The sequence below is a fragment of the Panthera leo genome, chromosome E3 (genome assembly GCF_018350215.1).
Source record: "Panthera leo isolate Ple1 chromosome E3, P.leo_Ple1_pat1.1, whole genome shotgun sequence".
NCBI lineage: Eukaryota > Metazoa > Chordata > Mammalia > Carnivora > Felidae > Panthera > Panthera leo.
The window spans coordinates 41,031,122-41,050,300 of NC_056694.1; the positions used below are offsets into that span (position 1 = coordinate 41,031,122).

General features: G+C 63.5%; 2 protein-coding genes across 3 annotated transcripts; both read left to right on the forward strand.

The window, feature by feature from the left end:
- The first annotated feature begins 1,301 nt into the window (after positions 1-1,301).
- PGAP6 (post-glycosylphosphatidylinositol attachment to proteins 6) lies at positions 1,302-10,469 on the forward strand. Its single transcript, XM_042922002.1, has 13 exons — positions 1,302-1,437; positions 4,946-5,123; positions 5,242-5,434; positions 5,655-5,782; positions 5,974-6,242; positions 6,338-6,657; positions 7,047-7,137; positions 7,220-7,343; positions 7,774-7,910; positions 8,599-8,777; positions 8,869-9,015; positions 9,674-9,790; positions 10,059-10,469. Exons 1-13 carry the CDS (start codon positions 1,317-1,319, stop codon positions 10,353-10,355), a joined length of 2,301 nt encoding a protein of 766 aa, XP_042777936.1. The 5' UTR covers positions 1,302-1,316; the 3' UTR covers positions 10,356-10,469.
- A 1,385-nt stretch (positions 10,470-11,854) lies between these two features.
- On the forward strand, positions 11,855-15,283 carry MRPL28 (mitochondrial ribosomal protein L28). Of its 2 annotated transcripts, none has more exons than XM_042922004.1 (6): positions 11,855-11,938; positions 12,324-12,621; positions 13,353-13,505; positions 13,724-13,858; positions 13,949-14,035; positions 14,900-15,283. In XM_042922004.1, the coding sequence occupies exons 2-6, from the start codon at positions 12,334-12,336 to the stop codon at positions 15,005-15,007; spliced, it is 771 nt and encodes a 256-aa protein (XP_042777938.1). In that variant the 5' UTR covers positions 11,855-11,938; positions 12,324-12,333; the 3' UTR covers positions 15,008-15,283. The 2 variants fall into 2 exon arrangements, with proteins under 2 accessions (XP_042777938.1, XP_042777939.1); XM_042922005.1 differs by lacking the exon at positions 11,855-11,938 and adding an exon at positions 11,945-12,001.
- The last annotated feature ends 3,896 nt before the right edge of the window (positions 15,284-19,179 follow it).

Below are 19,179 nucleotides of genomic sequence, written 5' to 3' on the forward strand. Positions count from 1 at the left end.
AGGCAGAAAGGCGCGCAGGACTCACCTCTTGGTGGGCGCGAGTTTCCGCCTGCTTCCTGCGCGCCGGGCCCCGCGGCCCACATCGCGCATCTCCCCTCTCAGGGTTCAGGGAACCCAGACACGCGTAGCCTGGACCCCTAGAAACTGCAGGAAGCATTTGCGCCCCCCCCCCCCCCCCGCCCGCCGCGCGTTCCAATTCACGTCCTGCCACTTTCCCTTCTGAATCCCTGGGTCCTGCCCTCTGCCCCCCCGCCCCGTGCCCCTTAGGTCCCATGTCCCCGCGCGCCCACCGTCCCACGTCCCCCTCGCGTCCTCCTTCCCACGTCTCCAGCGCCCCCTCGGTCCCACATTCCCCGCGTCCCCTCCTTCCCACGTCCCCGTGCCCCCTCGGTCCCACGTCCCCGCGCGTCCTCCGTCCCTCGTCCCCCGCGTCCTCTCCGTCCCACGTCCCCGTGCCCCCTCGGTCTGACGCACGTCCCCCACGCCTTCTCCTTCCCACGTTCCCAGTGTCCCCTCAGTCCCACGTCCCCCGCGCCTCCTCGGTCCCACGTCCTTCGCGTCCCCTCGGTCCCACGTCCCCCGCGCCCCCTCCTTCCCTCCTTCCCACGTCCCCCTGCCCCCTCGGTCCCTCGTCCCCCGCGTCCTCTCCGTCCCACGTCCCCGTGCCCCCTCGGTCTGACGCACGTCCCCCGCGCCTTCTCCTTCCCACGTCCCCAGCGTCCCCTCAGTCCCACGTCCCCCGCGCCTCCTCGGTCCCACGTCCCCCGCGCGCCCTCCGTCCCACGTCCGCCGCGCGCCCCACTCGGTCCCGCTCCAGCCCTCTGCCCGCCCACCCGTGTCCCCTCGGTCCTCTGCCCCCGCGCGCCCCCTCGGTCCCACGTCCCTCGCGCCCCCTCCCTCCCGCGACTCCCCCGCGCCCTCGGTCCCACGTCCCCCGCGCGCCCCGCGTGACCCTCCACCCTATCTCGCCCTGCCTCCCGCATCTGCGCGCACGGCCGTGGGTCGGCGTTCCCCTAAGTCGGCGACCTCCCCCAGCGCCCCCTCCGTCCCCACGTTGCCCTCCGCCCGCCTCGGCCCCCAGCCCGCATCCTTTCTGCGACCCCGGTCCTCGGGTCCGGCTCGGGCAGGGCACCCGCGGGGCGGGGCCTCGCAGGCGGAAGTGCCCGGGGCGCCGGCGGCTGGGACCGGCCGGGACGATGGGAGCCCGGGGCAGAAGCGGCGGCGGGGGCCGCAGTGGCGGCGGAGGCTGCCCGGGCGGCGGCGGGGGCGGGCGGCCGGGGACGCGGTCCGGTTAGCGCCGGGCCGAGCGCGGAGCCATGGGCCGGGCTGGGACCGGGACCCGGGGCGCGGCGGTGGCGGTGGCGGTGGCGGGGCTGCTGCTGCTGCTGCTGCTCGCTGGGGCCCCGCCTGCGGCTGCCGGCGACGGCAAGAAGAGCGGTGAGCCGGCGCGGACCCGAGGGCGCCGTGGGGCTGGGGGAAGCGGGGGGCGGCCGGCGGCAGCCGGGAAGGGGGCGGGGTCGGGATTGTGACTCACCTGGGGTCGCCTGTGCGCTCACCTGGCGCGGGCCCGGGGCCCAGGTCCCCACGCCGGGCTGGGAGCTAAGGACAAGCCCTTGTGAGCATCCCCTGGTGGGCAGTCGGGGTGGCAAGGACGCCAGCGCCCCCTGCACTGTCCCCAGGGCCGGGTTCGGCCAGACGGGCCCCTCGTAGTGCGCTCTCCCTTTCTGCTTCCTCCCAACGCCTTTCGGTAGGGCACGACTGCCGCGCGGAGGGACGCGGAGGTGGAGGGGTGCAGGGGGACTCAACCCAGGGTCTAGCCGCAAGGCCCGCTGGGAAGAAGGGCTGTGTGGTGGTGGGATCCAGGGCCCCCATGTGGCCTCTGAGAAGGGCGGAGTTGGGAGAAAGTTGCTTAGATCCTGGAGTGGGGCCGCGTCTTCACCCCTCCCACGGCGACAAGTGCAGTGACTTTGAACACCTGGCACTGCTTCTTGGAGGCTGGCCTCCCCGGTGGACCTGAGGGGCCCGGTGGGCCAGGTGGTTCTGCCCCTCGAGAGTCCACACCCTGGGCCGAGCCCCCATAGACCTGGAGACGCTGCCCCTCCGACCCGCCTGAGATAAGACCCTGGGAGTGCCGAGTGGTCTCCCCTGACTGTGGCCTGGGTCTTCCTGAGGGCCGCTGGCTGGGCTGGCTGGGTTAGGGGGCCCAGATGCCCCTCTGGGCAGCAGGTGGCTTATCCAGCACAGCCTGGAGCTCTCTCCCTCCACTCCCTGGCTCCCTGCCTCTACCCCCCTTCTCTGAAACCCTCCAAGCTCCTATTTCCTTGAGGGCTGTGCCTCCGGTTTCTGAGGTTGGCACAGCTTGAAATGAAAGGTGTTTTCCCCTGAGACTGGCCCCCGATTCAACTGCTCCATTGGATTGCATATTGTCACCCTCACATGCACCTTTTTCTCCATCCTGGGTTCAGGGCTGGATGAGGGCTCACTGGTGAGGGGCTTAGGGAGATGGAAAACTTGGGGCAGCCTCTCACCTCCCAGGCCTGCTGAGGGGGCAGGCAGCTGTGTGGCCCTGGCTTCTAGGGTCTGTGCCCTGGGTCCCTGTCCAGCTTCAGAGTGTGTGGGGTAGTGTGCCCTCACTTGGGTTCCCAGGACAGGCTCAGGGACTTTCTTTCCTTTCCCTGTAACCCTGTGTCCTTGGAGGGGACTGTGGGGCAGGGCTGGTGTGCATGAAGCCTGTGCTCCCTGATATCAGAGGTAATGTGCCAATCGCCTGGTGTTCAGCAAGATGAGTGCCTGGGTATCTTGGGAAGGGAGCTCGGGCTGTAGAGCTGGGGTGCTGAGGGGCTGGAAGGGTTCTGCTTCTTAGGGTGACCTTGAGCAGGTCTCATCTCTCATGCACCTGCTGAAACTTCAGAGCTACCAACTGCATTCCAGGTGTGCTCAGGCTGGCACCCCAGGGCTGGTGGGGGCCAGAAGGCCTTGCACTTTTAGGTCAAGGTACTGGGGACCCAGCTGGCTGCCTGTTTCTCTCAGGCCCCCTGGTCCTGAGGTGGGGGTGGGGGCTGTCCTGCCTCAGCTCCCTAGCACTTTTCTCGGCCCCTCTCATCATGTTATCCTAAGGGCCACAGCCGCCTCAGGGGGAAGTTTGTGTTAGTTCAGTAGCTCCTGGCCTCCTAGTATTCAGGCCACAGACTGCTGGATGGGACCATGTGGCCAGCAGCCACATGGAAAGTCTGGAGCTCGTCCTGCATGGAGCCCACCTCTTCACACCCCACTGTGTGGAGCTCCTCTGGAACTCAGACTGACTTCGTAAGTGGGTTACTGTCTTTTCTTGAGGTGACTCCATGGGAAGGTCAGCAGGCTGGCAGAAGGGTTGGTCACCTGGCCCCCTGACCTGCTCCTCCAGCTTACCTTGAGGGGCCCGGCCTGCTCTGCTGGGGTGGCGTCAGCCAGCCACTCTCCTGGTGGGGCAGAGAGAGGTCAGCTTGGAGAAGAGGAAGCCACACCCTACTGTGTCCACAGTGCATTTCTTCCAGAAGCACTTTAATATCCATTAACTTTGGAGGGCAGGGCACCTGAGGGGGGGGTGGTGCCATCCACCTCAGCCAACTCACGAGGAAGCTGGAACCCAGAGAAAGGAAGGGACACTCAAGGTCACAGGAGGCATGAGGTCTGAGCTGCTGCTGGGCCTGGACTCCCCGGCATGCAACCGGGCGCCTCATGGCCGGACCCCACATCTGCTTGGCTGCCCCCAAGAGCACAGAGAACACCCAGGGTGGGAACCCCAAGAGGGAGGGTTTGGGGGGCACCATTCATGGTGTCGGGCACCGGTCCTGGTGCAGGTTGTACTCAGTGAGTGGACACTCCCAGGAGGGGCCTAGTCTAGGCTGGGGCCTCAGGCCTCTGTGCCGAGCCCCCGGACACGGAGCCAGTCCTCGAAAGGTTGGTGTGACACCAGCTGAGTGTCAGTGCACATGTGTAGAGGGGGGAGGGCAGGGGAGCCAGGGAGCCACCGTGGTGGAGACCTGAGAGGTGTTCCGAGGGTGGGCACAGGGGCGCCCCAGGCCGGGGCCGCAGGCAGTCTGCTGCCAGGGGCCGCTGCCTTGTCCGTGCCACTCTGCATGGACACACGCCCACTAGAGCATGGGAACCAGCTGCCCCCCCTCTGTCTTCACGGCTGGCCAGGCTTCCGGTCCAGGGTTCCCCTCCCCCCAGGGTCTCCGCTTGCCACCTCTCTGGGTTGGTGGGGATTCAGGCTCAAGTCGTCATGGGCCTGCACAGGTGGCCAGCCTCCAGACTTGAATCCCCTCACCTGTCAGGTGCAACCACGGCAGGCCCCACAGGCTCCACAGAACGGGGCAGGGAGGATCCGAGGAGGTGGGGGGCCATCCCGGTATCCGGTGCCCGGGGCGGATGTGAGGCTGGGGCTGGGCTCCCACCCCAAACACTCCCCACGTCCCTCAGCCTCCACCTCTTGGCCCCAGACCTGCCAGGGCTGCAGTGTGAGGGGGACTGAGTGAGGCCATGACAGCGTGCAGAAGGTGGGGGTCGGGGGACAGGCAGGATGAGGCCTGTCCTGCTCCTAAGGTCTGAGGCATTTGGGATGACGTGCTGGGGGACTCGTTCTGGAAGGTGCTGCAGTGATAAGGGGTGCCCGGTGGGCGGGATGTGGGTGGTCTGGGCAGAGGTGGCAGAGAAATGGCTTCAGGGTCAGAGCCCGAGCCGCGGAGAGATGGATGGCGGGGGTGGAGACGTTGGATGCGTGGAAGCTGAGTGGGAGTGTGATGGCAGAGGGACACCTCGTGAGTCCCGGGCCCCTGCCGAGCGAGAGCCAGCCGCCGGGGCTGCCGGGGACAGCGAGAGGTCGGAGTCAGCGCGCCGGGCGCCTGTCGCGGCCTCCGTGAGGACGTGGGGGCCTGGCCTGGCTGACGGCGCCGTGTCCCCGCAGACGTCAGGCTGGTGTCGGAGCAGTTCTCGCAGTCCCCACAGAAGCTGTCTTTCTACAGCTGGTACGGAAGCGCCAGGCTCTTCCACTTCCGCGTGCCCCCGGACACCGTGCTGCTGCGCTGGCTGCTGCAAGTGTCCCGGGGCGGCGGCCCTGCGTGCACCGACGTGGAGATCACTGTGTAGGTGCCCGGCCGCCCGCCCGCCCGCCCGCCCGCCTGCCCGCCCAGGCTCTCCCAGGCTCCCCCAGGCTCCCCCAGGCTCCACGCCCGACGCCTGTCCTGCTCTCCCTGCCTCCAGGTACTTCCGTTATGGCGCCCCTCCCGTCATCAACCCTCTGGACACCAGCTTCCCCGCCAACACCTCCGTGCAGCCCTCCTTCCTCATCAAGATGCTGCAGAGCAACGCGTCCGTCAACATCTCCCACCCAGCACCCGGGGACTGGTTTGTGGCCGCCCACCTGCCGCCCTCATCCCAGAAGATTGAGGTGAAGGTAAGGGGGCTGCCTTCCGGCGGTGGGGGGACAGGACCCTCAGTGCATGAGTGCCCAGTGGCCGTCATTGCCCTCCTCAGGGCAGACTTCTCTCTGGGTTCTGCTGCCCTGCTCTGGTCCAGTCCTGCCTGCCCCCTGTTCCACACCTGGGCCCTCTGGTCTGGCCCTGACCGCCCCATGTCTGCCTTTTCTTTTCCCCCGAACTTCACTCTCTCCCTAGGGTTTTGTGCCCACCTGTGCCTACATCTTCCAGCCGGACATGCTTGTCCTGCGGGCAGTCGAGGTGTTCATCCTGGAGCCTGATGTCCCCCTTCCACAGACTCTCCTGTCCCACCCCAGCTACCTCAAGTGAGTGGGGCCCTTGGGGAGGCCGAGCCTCCAGGCTGGGTAGAGTGGGTGCTCCCACCATCCTCAGTGTGTGGGCCTGGGTCTCGGGGCCGGATGCCCAGCCCCCTTTGGGCAACATCCCGAGTGAGAGTGACACAGGAGGGCGCTGGGGGCCACAGGGCCTGAGCGAGAACGCATCCCCTTGGCCGCAGAATCTTCATCCCTGAGAATACCCGGGAGCTGCGGCTGGAGCTGCAGGGCTGTGCGACCAACGGGAGTCTGGGCTGCCCTGTTCGCCTTACTGTGGGCTCGGCCACCCTGCCCAGGAACTTCCAGAAGGTGCTCACGTGCGTTAGCCCCAGTTGGGCCTGCCACCTGCTGTTGCCTTCGCCGCCCTGGGACCGGTGGCTGCAAGTGACAGCCAGGAGCCTGGCCGGGCCTCATGTGTCGGTGGCCTTCAGGGCTGTAGCTGCGCTCACAGGTGGGCCGCGTGGAGAGGGCAGGGTGCGGGTGACTCTGCCCCCTGCCACCATCCCCCGGGCCTTCCTGCGCCTGAGCCCCTTGTCCTCCTGACAGCTTGCAGGCCGTGGACCCTGAACTCCCAGCACCTCTTGCCGAGCGGCACAAACCAGAGCTGTAACGCCTCCGCTGGCCTGCTGCCCCCGAGCCCCGGCTCCCGTGGCCTGGGCAGGAGCAGCAGGCTGGGCAGCGGGCCCTTCTGCCTCATGAGCTACCCGGTCCTTCGAGAAGACATGGATGTGGTATCTGTACGCTTCCGGCCCGTGGACAGGGTCTCCATGCTGGTGCAGTCAGCCGTGCCCTCGGTGCTGCGGCTGCACCTTAACACTGGCATGGACAGCGGGGGCTCCCTCACCGTCTCCCTGCAGGCCAACCAGGTACCTTTGTCTGGGAGCGCCCCATGGCCTGGCTCAGCTCCGGGCTCACACCTGGCCGGGCTGAGGGACGCGGCTCAGGTCTTCCTGCGCTGACTTTGGCGCGGGGACGAGGTCAGCCTTTCGGGCAGCAAGATGACCCCAACGGGTATTGGGGCAGAATAGGGGTTCTTTTTCAGGAAAGGAAGGCCTGTTCTATAGGCTGTATCTATCTAAGGGAATGGGGCTGCGTGTGGGATCAGCCTGGGTGTTTGCAGGCCTGTAAGGAAGGGTCCCGGCGGGGCCCTGGGCCAGCAGGAGCCACAGACAATGGTGCCCAGCACCAGACAGGGCAGGAACTTCGGGCAGCTGCCCCGGGGCTGGGGCTGACTGTGCACGGCGTCTCCTTCCAGACCGCGGTCACCAACAACACCTTGGTCGTGGTCTGCGTGAATGCGGCCTCACCCTTCCTCAGCTTCAACACGTCGCTCAACTGCACTACAGGTACAGGCAGGCAGCATCTGGCCAAGCAACCCAGGCCAGCCCCTCTGGCCACCTCTGATCACGCCTTCCCACTTCCCTACAGCCTTCTTCCAGGGCTACCCACTGTCTCTGAGCGCCTCATCACGCCAGGCCGACCTCGTCATCCCCTATCCAGAGACAGACAACTGGTACCTCTCCCTGCAGCTTGTGTGCCCCGAGAGTCCTGAGTAAGTACACGCGGGGGCTACCGGCTGGGGCAGGTAGCTGGATCATTGCATCAGGACCATGCCTGGGGCTGCCCAGGTCCAAGTCTGGGAGTGGCCAAGCTTTCTACAAGCCCCACGGGGTCAGTGGCCCTCTGGGGGTTGTGAAGGGTCCCTCTCCTCCATCTGGTCACTCTCCTTGCTGCAGCCCTGGGCATCAGGACACAAGGAGGGGTACCAGTCCAGGCACAGCCCTGGGAGACTGGGACTCAGGGGATAGCAATGGGGACAGGGCATCTCGGCCTCAGCAGAGCTCACAGCTGCCGACCTCTGAGGCTTGGAGCCTGGGGGCCTCGAGTCTGGGGTCGTGCGTCCGAGGGCCTGCTGGGAGCAGTGACAGGGGACTGGCTACGAGCTGTCAGCAGCTAGCCCTCCTGTGGCTCCTTCCTCACAGGGAGTGTGAGCAGACCTCGGTCCTCGTGGAGACCTCCTTGTACTTGGTGCCTTGCCTGAATGACTGTGGACCCTATGGCCAGTGTCTTCTGCTTCGCAGACACAGCTACTTGTATGCAGGCTGCAGCTGCAAGGCAGGTGAGCGCCAGGCCTGGGTGCTTCCAGACACTTTCTTTGTTAAGTTTATTGATTTATTTTGGGAGAGAGAGAGATAGCCTGAGTGGGGGAGGGGAGAGACAGAGAGGGAGAGAGAGAAAATCCCAAGCAGGCTCTACACTGTCAGCACCCAGCCCGACGCGGGGCTTGAACTGACGAACTGTGAGATGGTGACTCTAGCCAACATCAGGAGTCGGTCACTTAACCGACTTAGCCACCCGGGCGCCCCCACTTTTTTTTTTAAAGTTTATTTATTTAAGTAATCTCTACACGTGGGGCTCAAACCCATGACCTTGAGATCAAGAGTTGCATGTTCCTCTGGCTGAGCCAGCCAGGCGCCCTGCCTGCAGACGTTTTCCCCTTGGCTTCTGAGCCCGGCGCCGTCCTCAGGGAGCCCACGTCAGCTCTGCCGCGGCTGGAGAGTGACCCTGCAGAACAAGTGCAAACGCCCCCTCCCCATTCCTACCATGTCTCCTCAATCCCCCCACAGGCACAGAGTGGCACCCCCAGAGATAGTGCTGCCTCCTGACCTTGGACTCCCCTGCCCACACCTGCCCTAGTCTGTCCCAGCCTGCTCCTGGGTGAGGAGGGGGCTTCTGTGCAGAGCTCTAGCTGAGGGTTACGCCCCCTCTCCTGGCCTCAGCCCCCTTGGCATCACATTGGCCCACAGGCTGGCGTGGGTGGAGCTGCACGGACAACAGCACAGCCCAGACGGTGGCCCAGCAGAGGGTGGCCACCCTCCTTCTCACCCTCAGCAACCTCATGTTCCTGGCTCCCATTGCCATCTCCGTGCACCGCCTCCTCCTGGTGGAGGCCTCCGTCTATGCCTACACCATGTTCTTCTCCACGGTAGGCTGGCCTCACTCCCCTGGGGACTTGGGCGGGGGCGGGGGGGGGGGGGGGGGGGGGATGGGCTGCCGCTCACCAGCCTGCTCCGCAGTTCTACCATGCCTGTGACCAGCCCGGGGAGGCGGTGCTGTGCATCCTCAGCTATGACACATTGCAGTACTGCGACTTTCTGGGCTCTGGGGTGTCCATCTGGGTCACCATCCTCTGCATGGCGCGGCTGAAGGCGGCCTTGAAACATGTGAGTGGCTCCTGACACCCGAGTCTGGGCTCCAGGGAAGCAGAGGCCTGGCATGCAGCACATTGAAGAAGATCCCAGAAAGCAGGCTCAGCTCTTAGAAACTTCTCATCTCTTGTGATGACCATTTGCCTGCTGGCAGAAGCTGCCGGTAGCGGTGAGGGGGCTGCTGCTTGGAGGCCGCCAGGAAAGAAAGGTGGTGGGCAGAGTGCAGTGAGGGCCCTAGCCAGTCTCTCCCAGAGCCCCATTCGGAGAGGAGGCCTAGAGCCCCACCCCTAGGCCAGACCTCCCCAATAAGCCCCAGCTCTGCTCCTGCAGTCCTTGGTGCTCGGGACATTTTGGGGACTTTTCTGCGTCAGCTGGCCCTGGCTGATAGAGACACGTGCCCCCGGTACCTTGCCTGGCCAAGTTTGTGCCTGAGAAATCCACCTGTGGACAGATCGGTGGGAGCGCGGGGTCCCGGCAATGCACGAGCTGGACGAGAGGCCCCTCCCTCCCAGCCAGCAGAGCAGGACAGAGTGGGTCAGCAGCCTGAGCGGGGCGGGGGGCGGGGGGATGGCACACGTGCCCGGTCCACCTGTCCTGCTAGACCTTGTTCTCTCAGGAATGACTCTGGCTGAGGGTCCATGTGACCCTGCGGTCATCCCTGTGTCTTGCCCAGGTCCTGTTTCTCCTGGGCACACTGGTCTTCGCCATGTCCTTGCAGCTGGACCGCAGGGGTGCCTGGAATATGATGGGGCCTTGTCTCTTTGCCTTTGTGGTTATGGTCACCATGTGGGTAAGGAGCTGGGGCAGGTCCTGCCCAGCCCCCTGGCCTGGGGCGGGGGGGGCGGGATTGCAGAGAATCGGGGCTCCCCACAGACTCTTTCTCCGGGGGAAGAGAGCCTGGCCCTTCGTTCTGGCCATGTTTCTGGGCCTGGGCCCGAGTCCTGGCCTTGAGTCCTCTCCAAGCAGCCACACACGGCCCTACTGCCCAGACCCGGTGGGCCCCTGGGAACTGTGTCCACAGCCTCCTGTGCCATCACTCACGGGGCGGTTTCCTCCAGGTATACCGCTGCGGGCACCGGCGCCAGTGCTACCCGACCTCCTGGCAGCGCTGGGGCTTTTTCCTCCTCCCCGGCATCTCCATGGCCGCTGTGGCTGTGGCCATCTACACCTCTATGATGACCAGTGACAACTATTACTACACCCACAGCATCTGGCACATGCTGCTGGCGGGAAGTGCGGCCTTCCTGCTGCCGCCGCGAGAGGAGCACACCGAGCCCTGGGCCTGCTCGCAGAAGCTCACGTGCCGCTATCAGATCTGTAAGAGCCACCGAGAGGAGCTGTACGCGGTGACGTGACATGGCCGGCTCGGGGACGCCTGCGGCTGTGATGATGACCTCACTGGCCAGGGATATGACCGAAGAACGAGTCTGTCCAGACCGATTTCCAACTGAATAAAATTGCCCTGTGCACCCTTTTGCTTCCTCCTGGGGAGAGGACCACACCTCCCACCTGCCTTGTGCCTGCCAGGTGCTGGCTCCCGTGGCCCCTCCACAGGTCCCAGCTGGTGTCTGCAGGGGCCCCTGGGGCCTGGGCCTGGCTGCCTGGAGACCACAGGTACCATACAGGGCCAGGTTCTGTGTTCTTCTGGCGTAGAGATGCTTGGACATGTGGAGAAAGACTCCCCCATTGCCCCATTCCCCTGTGAGGTTGTGATGTGACACCCAAGGGGACAAGGGACACCTGAGCTCACCTCCCCCAGGCCCTGCCCCACTGGGCCTGGGAGCTGTGCCCTCCCTGCCTCCCTGATGCCAGCCTTCCTCAAGCATGGGGATGCTTCCCACCGATGCAGTAGTGTGGGGGGAGGTGTCTGTAGTCCCCAGGGAGTTGATGGGCACTGGGGCTGCCATGAGTGACATGGAGAGGCTGGCATTTGGCTGTCTGGTCCTGCCCTGCCCCTCCCTTTGGCTCTCAGCTTTGGAGCTGCAGGCCCTTGAGAAGGGCTTCTTTAGGAGGGGCTGCCGAGCTGCTCTAGGGGTGTGATACGACCTGGCACACTTTGCCCCAGGTCCGTGCCTTCGGCCTTCCCTGGGGTTCCTGGGACCTTGTCTGGAACTCAGAAGGATGAGTTGCTCCCCGGAGAGGAGGTGATGACTGTAGCCCTGCACCGGGCTCAACTGTGTGTTTGGGGAGGGGCTTCCCAGAGATCTGGCTGGGCCTTTATGCCTCCTCTGTGGGAGAAGCAGGATAAGGGGGGCTGACTGCCCCAGGGTCAGTGCCCTGCCCCTCCCCTAAGACAAAACTGCAGTGGGCTGCTGCTATAGGACCAGGGGTGTGGGACGTGGCCACAGGAAGCGAGGCTGCTGAGGGTGGGGTGCAGGCATGCAGCCCAGCCCATCCTGCCTACTGGCTGCGGGGGGCTTCCCTTCTTGGTCCTGTCCAAGGTGTGGCCTCCCTGGAGGCCTCCCCCACCCCATTCACCCTGCACTTGGCCACTAGGTCACTCAAGGCTTGTAAAGGGGAGACATTTATATATGGTGTTTTGGGGGGTAAAAAATTTTAAGACAAGAGGACATATTTTTATGTAGCCCTTCTTTCGCTGTGATTGATGAATTTAATATTCTACAGTGATATTTCAAGGCACAAGCGTTTTTCATTGATTTCTGCTCTCCTTCGGGGAGGAGGGGGAGTGGGACCTGGGATGACAGGCTCCGCCCCGCCCCGCCCTGCCCCCGGCTCCTCTCGAGGCAAAAGGGGCCTCATTTGCTGACGGTGCCTGGAGCCGCCGCCGTCACTGCAGGACCTTTTGCACGGTCCCTAAAGGCGGGAAAGGGGGTGGGACGAGGGTAGACGGACGGGCTTTTCAGCCAGTCAGCGGCGGATAGAGGGCCAAGCTCTGCGTCAGGACTTCTGGTTCCGGTGGGGCGCGGAACTTGGAGAGGTAGGCGGTGCAGGGGTCGGAGGGTCCGCGGTTCGGGTCACTGGGGCAGAGTAGGGGCCGCAGGTCGGGGCCAGGGTCTAGAGTCAGGGGGCGGGGGGCGAAGCCGCGCGGGTAGTCCGGGTCGGGGTCAGAAGTCAAGAGGCCGGCGTCGAGGGTCAGGGCCGCGCCGGTAGTCTGGGTCGGAGGTCGGGGTCGGGGTCGGAGGTCGAGGCCGCGCGGGGGGGGGGGGGGGGGGGGCGGGGCGGGAGTCAGGGGTCTGGTGTCGGAGGTCTGGGTCGGGATCGGGAGTCTACCAGCTGGCGTCGGGGGTCGGGGCCGGAGTGCGGCCGGGCTGCGGAGTGACGGCGGCCCGCCCCCCGCCCCTTGCCCCCCTGCCCCCTTCCAGGCTCGCCGCGATGCCCCTGCACAAGGTCCCGGTTGGCCTTTGGAAACAGCTCCGGCTGCGGGAGGGCATCTGCTCCCGCTTGCCTCGGCACTACCTGCGCTCTCAGGAGCCTGCGCGAACGCCCACTCCTGTGCACTACAGGCCGCACGGGGTTAAGTTCAAGATCAACCCCAAGAATGGGCAGCGGGAGCGTGTGGAGGATGTGCCCGTTCCCATTTACTACCCGCCAGAGTCCCAGCTGGGGCTCTGGGGTGGGGAGGGCTGGGTCCTGGGTCACAGATACATCAACAACGACAAGGTACGTGAGCAGGACAGGCTGGGGGTGGGGGCGGGGGGCCGCTCCTCTGGGTTTTGCTGCTCCGGGCTCAGTGCTGTGCTCCAAAGGTGGGCGTGGAGAGCCGGGGGCGGGGTGGTGTGCTTACCGTATGGTGCACACACCGCTCCGTTGAAGAGGCATGCTCATTTGTGAAGACGCGTTTCTGGCAAACGTTACTCTGCGAAACCAGTTGGGTATCCTGAGACAGGGCGGTGGGCTGTACCAGAAGCAGTAAGTGCAGAGACCCTGGGGTGGGTACGAGATCAAGTGTAGGGATGAGGAGTGAGGAGATCTGTGCGTGAGAGGAGGTAGGGGGAGGTCAGGTCTTCAGTCACCTGTTGGCTTGACATGCCACAGTGTGTCTGTGACACGTACAGGGCTGGCACTACCACCTTGTCATCGCACTTAGGACGTCAGCCCTGTGCACGGTGCAGTCTCCAGTGGGCAGTCTGGAGGGGCCGCTGAGCCCCCTGCCTGGTGGCTCTCAGGCTGACATCTCCCTTTGCCCTTGGTCCCTTGGTCCCTGGTTTGGAATGTGATGGCCTGTAGACCACGGAGTTATGGTCGTACATGTGGAACCCGCACCAGCAACCCAGGCAGGGTCAGGAGGTGCCAGACTGGCTGAGGAGAAGCTGATCTCTGGGTCCACAGGTGGGGGCTGGGCCTCTGGCTCCGTGTCCTGAGTCTCAGGTAGGTTCTCTGTTTTCCTTTAGCTCTCAAAGAGGGTGAAGAAGGTGTGGAAACCACAGCTGTTTCAGCGCCAGCTCTATAGTGAGATACTGGACACGAAATTCACCGTCACAGTGACCATGCGGACCCTGGACCTTATTGACGAGGCTTACGGGTTCGACTTCTACATCCTCAAGGCAAGCGGGGAGGGGGGTCAGGGCTCTGCAGGTCAGCACACAGTGGAGTCTCCCGGCTAGTGAGAGACTTGGTGGGGCACACCTGTGTCAGCTCACAGTCCTTTGTCCTGTGACGGCCTGGAGCCCTCCACCTGCCGGGGAGGCGCCTGGTGGGGTCAGCCCTCGGGTGGGCGGGGCATGGCCAGCCACACCTGGCCCCACGCGTAGCCTCATGCCAGACTCCGAAGGAGGACCTGTGTTCCAAGTTCGGGATGGACCTGAAGCGAGGGATGCTGCTGCGGCTGGCCCGACAGGACCCCCAGCTGCACCCAGACAACCCCAAGAAGCGGGCGGCCATCTACGAAAAGTACAAGGTAAGGGCTTTGGCTCGTACTTCCTGCTCCTTGAGGGCCCCGTTGGCTGGTGCCTCTGGCCTCATTGTGGGCCTGGTCCCTCCTGTGCAGGAGTTTGTCATCCCAGAGGCAGAGGCTGAGTGGGTCGGCCTGACGCTAGACGAGGCTTTGGAGAAGCAGAGGCTCCTGGAGGAGAAGGTGAGCATGTTTGAGCACCAACCGCTGAGCACCAGCAGGCAGATGGGGTGGGGGCAGGGCTGCCTTGGGGAACCTGGGCTGGTGGCCACTGCCCTGGGTGGGTCTGGGGAGGAGCCGCCCCGATGGAGCCATGGTCTTGGGTTCCCTGTAGCGCGTGCCCTCCCCTCGAGGGTCTGATCCTCTCCTGTCTACCACCCCCACCCCGCCCCCGGCTAGCTTCATAAGTTTATGGACAGAAAGACTCTTGGTGGCACCTTTGGTTTATTTGGCTGCCTAACGCCTTCTTGCCCTGCGGTCTTCCTGTTAGCGAGTTGAGGTCTTTCTTTTTTCTTCTTTTTTTCTTTTTTAATGTTTATTTGAGAGAGAGAGAGAGAGAGAGAGCGAGCGAGCAGGGGAGGGGCAGAGAGAGAGGGAGACACAGACTCCAAAGCAGGCTCCAGGCTGTGAGATGTCAGCACAGAGCTTGACACGGGGCTCGAACTCGTGAGCCATGAGATCATGACCTGAGCGGAAGCCAGAAGCTTGACCGACTAAGCCCCTAGGCGCCCCTAGTTGAGGTCTTTTTGTGTGTGTACCCTAGAAGGGTCTGAGCTTGTGGTCGCTACTGGAAAAGGGAACCCACACGGCACAGCAGCCGCTGCCCCTGTTCTCTGCCCCCTTAACTGTAGTCACAGATGCCTGATCCCTATGTCCCAAGGGCAGGTGGCCCCTGTCTCATGGACAGGGTCGCTGTCCTCTGGACCGGTGGCTGTAGCCAAGCCTGAGGGGTCCAGTCTTCTTGTGCCAGATTCCTCATGGTGTTTGGCCAACTGGATTCGGACCTTCCCCAGAGCAACTTATCCTGACCCTGTCTCGCTCCCATAGGACCCGACTCCTCTGTTCAAGGTCTACGTGGAGAGGCTGATTGAGCGGCTTCAGCACCAGACACTGTCTGAGCCAGTGGTAGTGCAGAAGAGAGCCAACAAGAACTGACCGCACAGTGACCCATGCCAGACAGCCACGCTCAGCCACCCCGCCCTGCGGCACCGTGGACACTGAGCCTGGGGTGGTGGCGAGGGCCGTATTTGGGTAGTGGATGAACTCGTTCTTGTGTGCTGACTCAGTAGCTCCCAGGGTTGGGTGAGCTTTGTGGAGGCCTCAAAGGGCCTTTTGCCTCAGGATCCTAAGAGGTCTGGGGCCGTCTTGCTGCCTCTGTGGCACCCCCTCCCCCCTGAAGTGGGGGCAGCACAAGTAAAGTCTGAGCCGGGCCATGTGTGTGCTGCTTTGCTGGGAGGAACGGAGTTCTCCTGAGTAGTCCTCGACCTCGTCACGCCCTGCCCCAGGGACCCGGGATGTGGCCGAGCTCTTTTCCTCTGGGAGAGAGTCTAGTGTAGTTGAAGACTTCTTGCAATAGGTCCTTCCCCGATTGCACTTCTCCACCCATCCGGAGTGTTCTCCAGAGCGGGGGCAGGGAGGCTGTGGCTTGACTTGGGGTGACAGGGAAAGATCTGTGCTGGCCATTCAGGGTGGCAAGTGCCCCTGCCGGGTCGGGAGGTGCAGGGATGGGATTCCCAGGGGGAGGCTGGGCCAGGTACCTGAGCCCACTCCTGCCCGGAAATTTGGGGGTGCTTTGACCCTCTTCCGCAACCCTTCCTTGGGAGTACTGAGCATTGAGACCCATTCAGATCTCTCTGGGAGCACAGGGAGGGACTCCCCTGACCTGGTCCTGGCAGCTGACCAAGGAACACCCAGATCTTCTGAGGGCTGTTGTGGAAGTGAGGACATCTGGGCTGTGTTCACGGAGGTGGAGGCCAGAGGGAGCGTGCAGCTGGCCCAGTGGGCAGGGGTGGGCAGTGAACACAGCCTCAGGAGGGTCCTGGAGATCCCCCAGTATAGGGAGGTCATCTAGGGTCGGGGCCTGCCCCCTGCGGAGTGATCCTGAGGTGTCTACGAAGCCGGGAAATGCTGTCATCAGTCCCGACTCCTCTGGGACACGCCTCTGGACCCGTGTTTTGATGCACATGATTGTTTCTTCACGTGATGCTCTAACACTGTGAACAGTTTTTAATTTTTCTAAAACTTTACCAAAAGCTGACGGTGCCCAGCCCACCTGTGCCCCGGCTCTGGATGGCCTCAAGGCCCAGCCTAGCTCCGTGAACCAGAGCCCCCGGCTCCAGCTAGGTCGGTGGTGTTCTGAACCGGGCAGCCCTCCTGGCCCCCGCTTCACGGTTCCCATGGTCAGCCCTGAACTGAATCAAACTGATGCCTTGGTAGCCCTGCCTTTGTCACCTGAGGCCACCCCCACCCGCCCCCATGCTGTGTACCCAGGACGTCCCCAGTTCACTGGCCACGGCTCTCAGTCACCCCTTGCTCTTCTGCTCTTTCCTGCCCCCGGTAAGGCTACAGGTCAAGGTTGGGGGAGCTCCTACCAGGACCTGTAGTGTTTGTAATTGCTGGCACAAGGTGTGGGGCTGGAGCAGGGTGGGGGCCACAGTCGAGGAGGGTGGACTCTGGCCTGGGTCCCCCTGTCAGCACTGGCGGGCCAGGCAAGAGTATCTGAAGCGGAGATGCACCTGCAGTGGGTCACCGCGCTTGGGGGCAGCACAGAGAAAAACAAGGCCGCCCCTCTGCCCTCCCTGGGGACATGGGGTTTCCACAAGGACAGCCCAGACTGGCCTCCGGTGCTGCTGGTCAGCAGAGCTTGATGCGACTCAGCGGTGCTCACCTCCCCATACCCTGCAGTGGGCCTGGCTGTGGCTTTGGCCCTTCTCTGGTAGAGTCAGTGTCGGTTTCATCAAATTCCCACAAATACCCTCGACTCAGGCAGGCAAGGTCAGGAACTCTCGGTGAATGACAGATTCCCCTCCCCTCCCCACCCCAAATGAAACAATAACTCAGGTGTGGGAAGGCCCCTAGCAGGGAGAATCTGCCACACTGTTCCCCCTTCCAGAAGGTGGGAAGGGGACACAGGGACTGTACATGCTCACACACACACACACACACACACACACACACACACACACACACACACACACCAACCGGGAGCTTAGCTGTGGGAGCCCAGCAGGCTCCATTTCCCCTCCAGCCCTCTTCCTCCTTACTTTTCCCCCATGGGCCACACCTCTGCTAGTCAGCTGTGTCTGTGTCCCTGACCGTCTCCAGTCCCGTCATTGAGTCCCTGCAGCCCCTCGGGCCTCTGTGGTGGGCTGGGTAGTTGTACTGACCCAAGTCAAGCCCGCCGAAGCCAGAGCTGCCTTGCGCTGGCCCCTAGTGGGAAGACAGGCTGTGCCCCTGTCCCTGCCCCGCCCCTCTAGGAGCTCGGGCAAGTCCCCTTGCTCCCCATGTAGCCCTGCGGTTGGCCGAGTCCCTATGTGTCCGTGACAGCCCATCCATTCAAGGGCCACGGGGGTCAACCATCACTAGCTGTAGATGGAGAGGTCCCTTGACACCTGGGCGGTGGAGGGCCCTGACAAGTGTGACCATCAACACCGTGATGTCTCGAGGCCTAGGAAGGACAGCTGAGGTCAGGAGAGGTGTGGCCCAGTGCCCTCACCTTGAGGGTCTTAATGGAGTCCTGTTCAGGGGTGCACTGGCTTGCAGGTGGCGGGTGTGGAGACCACAGGCAGGTCTTCACATCTTGGCCCTGTGCCAGCTGGCTGCGTCAGGGTGCTAGGAGCCCCGAGGAGCTGTAGTGAGGCCCAGCCACGTGTACCGTCCTTCTCCCTCAGCCTGTGCTCCAGAACCCCTGAACACCTCTCCCTCCTACCCCTGCCAGCTGCCTGCCCCAAAGCTGGAGCCCTGGGTCAGCTGAACTTGCTCCACAGGACCAGTCCCACGCCATCCAGCACCCTCTGGCGCAGCATGCCAGAGCCCTCCCCGACCTCTCCCCCAGCCCCTGGACCCTCCGCCACCTCCAGCTGACCCTGGCCTATGTCCTCACCGACAGCCTGCCCTCGAGGCTGTGACTGAGCAGCTTAGGGAGGGACGAGCCAGCGTGGAGAAGTCTGGGACCAAGGTGGGGGCGGGGGGCTGGCTGAGCCATGTGGCTCTATGCCCAGCCCGGCCCACCCTGAGCCCACTCCCGCTGTCTTCTGCGCCCCTCTGACCCGGGCAGTGGCTTCCTCAGCAGTCCCTGGCCTCTTCCTGGGGACTTGGGACTCACACCTGCTCATAGGCCTATGGCCGTTACTCACTTCCTCGTATGTTCAGCAGGTGTGGGCTGGGCCTGGGCCGGGAAGTGGGAGGTGGCTTCCCAGGGCTCTCCCTTGGATTTCATGGGAGCCTTGACTAGTTTGTGCTGAGCCAAGAATGTTCGGAGATGGGGGTAGGTCGGCTCCAGGGTGTTCACTGCCTTGCAGCTCCCAGGATGGTCAGTCTTTGGGGTAATGCTGCGTTGCGCCCTTGATGACAACCCTGTCTTGAGACACCTGGGAAGGCTTTACCAAGGGGCTGGTGCCGAGAGACCCTAGGACTTCAGACCAAGGGAAGAGGAGGTAGAGTCACAGGTGTGTACTTAGTTTCTGCAGGGTTGGAAAGTGCTGGGTTTGACTGAAGTCTCAGAGTTCTGCATGGTTGGGGACACAGACACTGGGTCTATGAAGCAGCAGGGCCAGCCTGGGGCCTCTAAAGTCTCTTGAGAGGGGATTGTGTGAGCCTATGTGTTCAGTAGGTCTGTGAAAGTGTGGAGGAGGGGTTGGCAGGCAGGGAAGAGGCTGGAAGGACCTTTGGGGTCTGAGGTGGATTGAGAGCCTGGCTCTGTCTCCCTTAGCATGGGGAATTGCCCCTGCCCTTCCTCCTACCGCCGTCATCCATTGTTTTCTCACCAGAGGGGCTGGCCTTCAGCCCCTGGGGCAAGCCTGACCTGAAATCCTTGTGGAAGCAGAGGCTAAAAAGACATTGTTCCTGCCTCTACCAGGTGGTGAGACAGGACACGTCCCAAGAGAGGGACAGGGACCCTTCAAACCGGACATACAAGAAACATACATACACACACACACACACACACACACACACTCACACTCAACAGCTGGTATAGGAGCAGGGTCCACTCATGCTTGACCCTACTCTCCAAGGGGACCCTGGTGTGGGTCCACGTCGGCACTGCCTGCTCCCTCGGCAGTCAGGAGTGGCTCCGGGTGGCGGTGTCTAAAGGGGCTGGTTGCCAT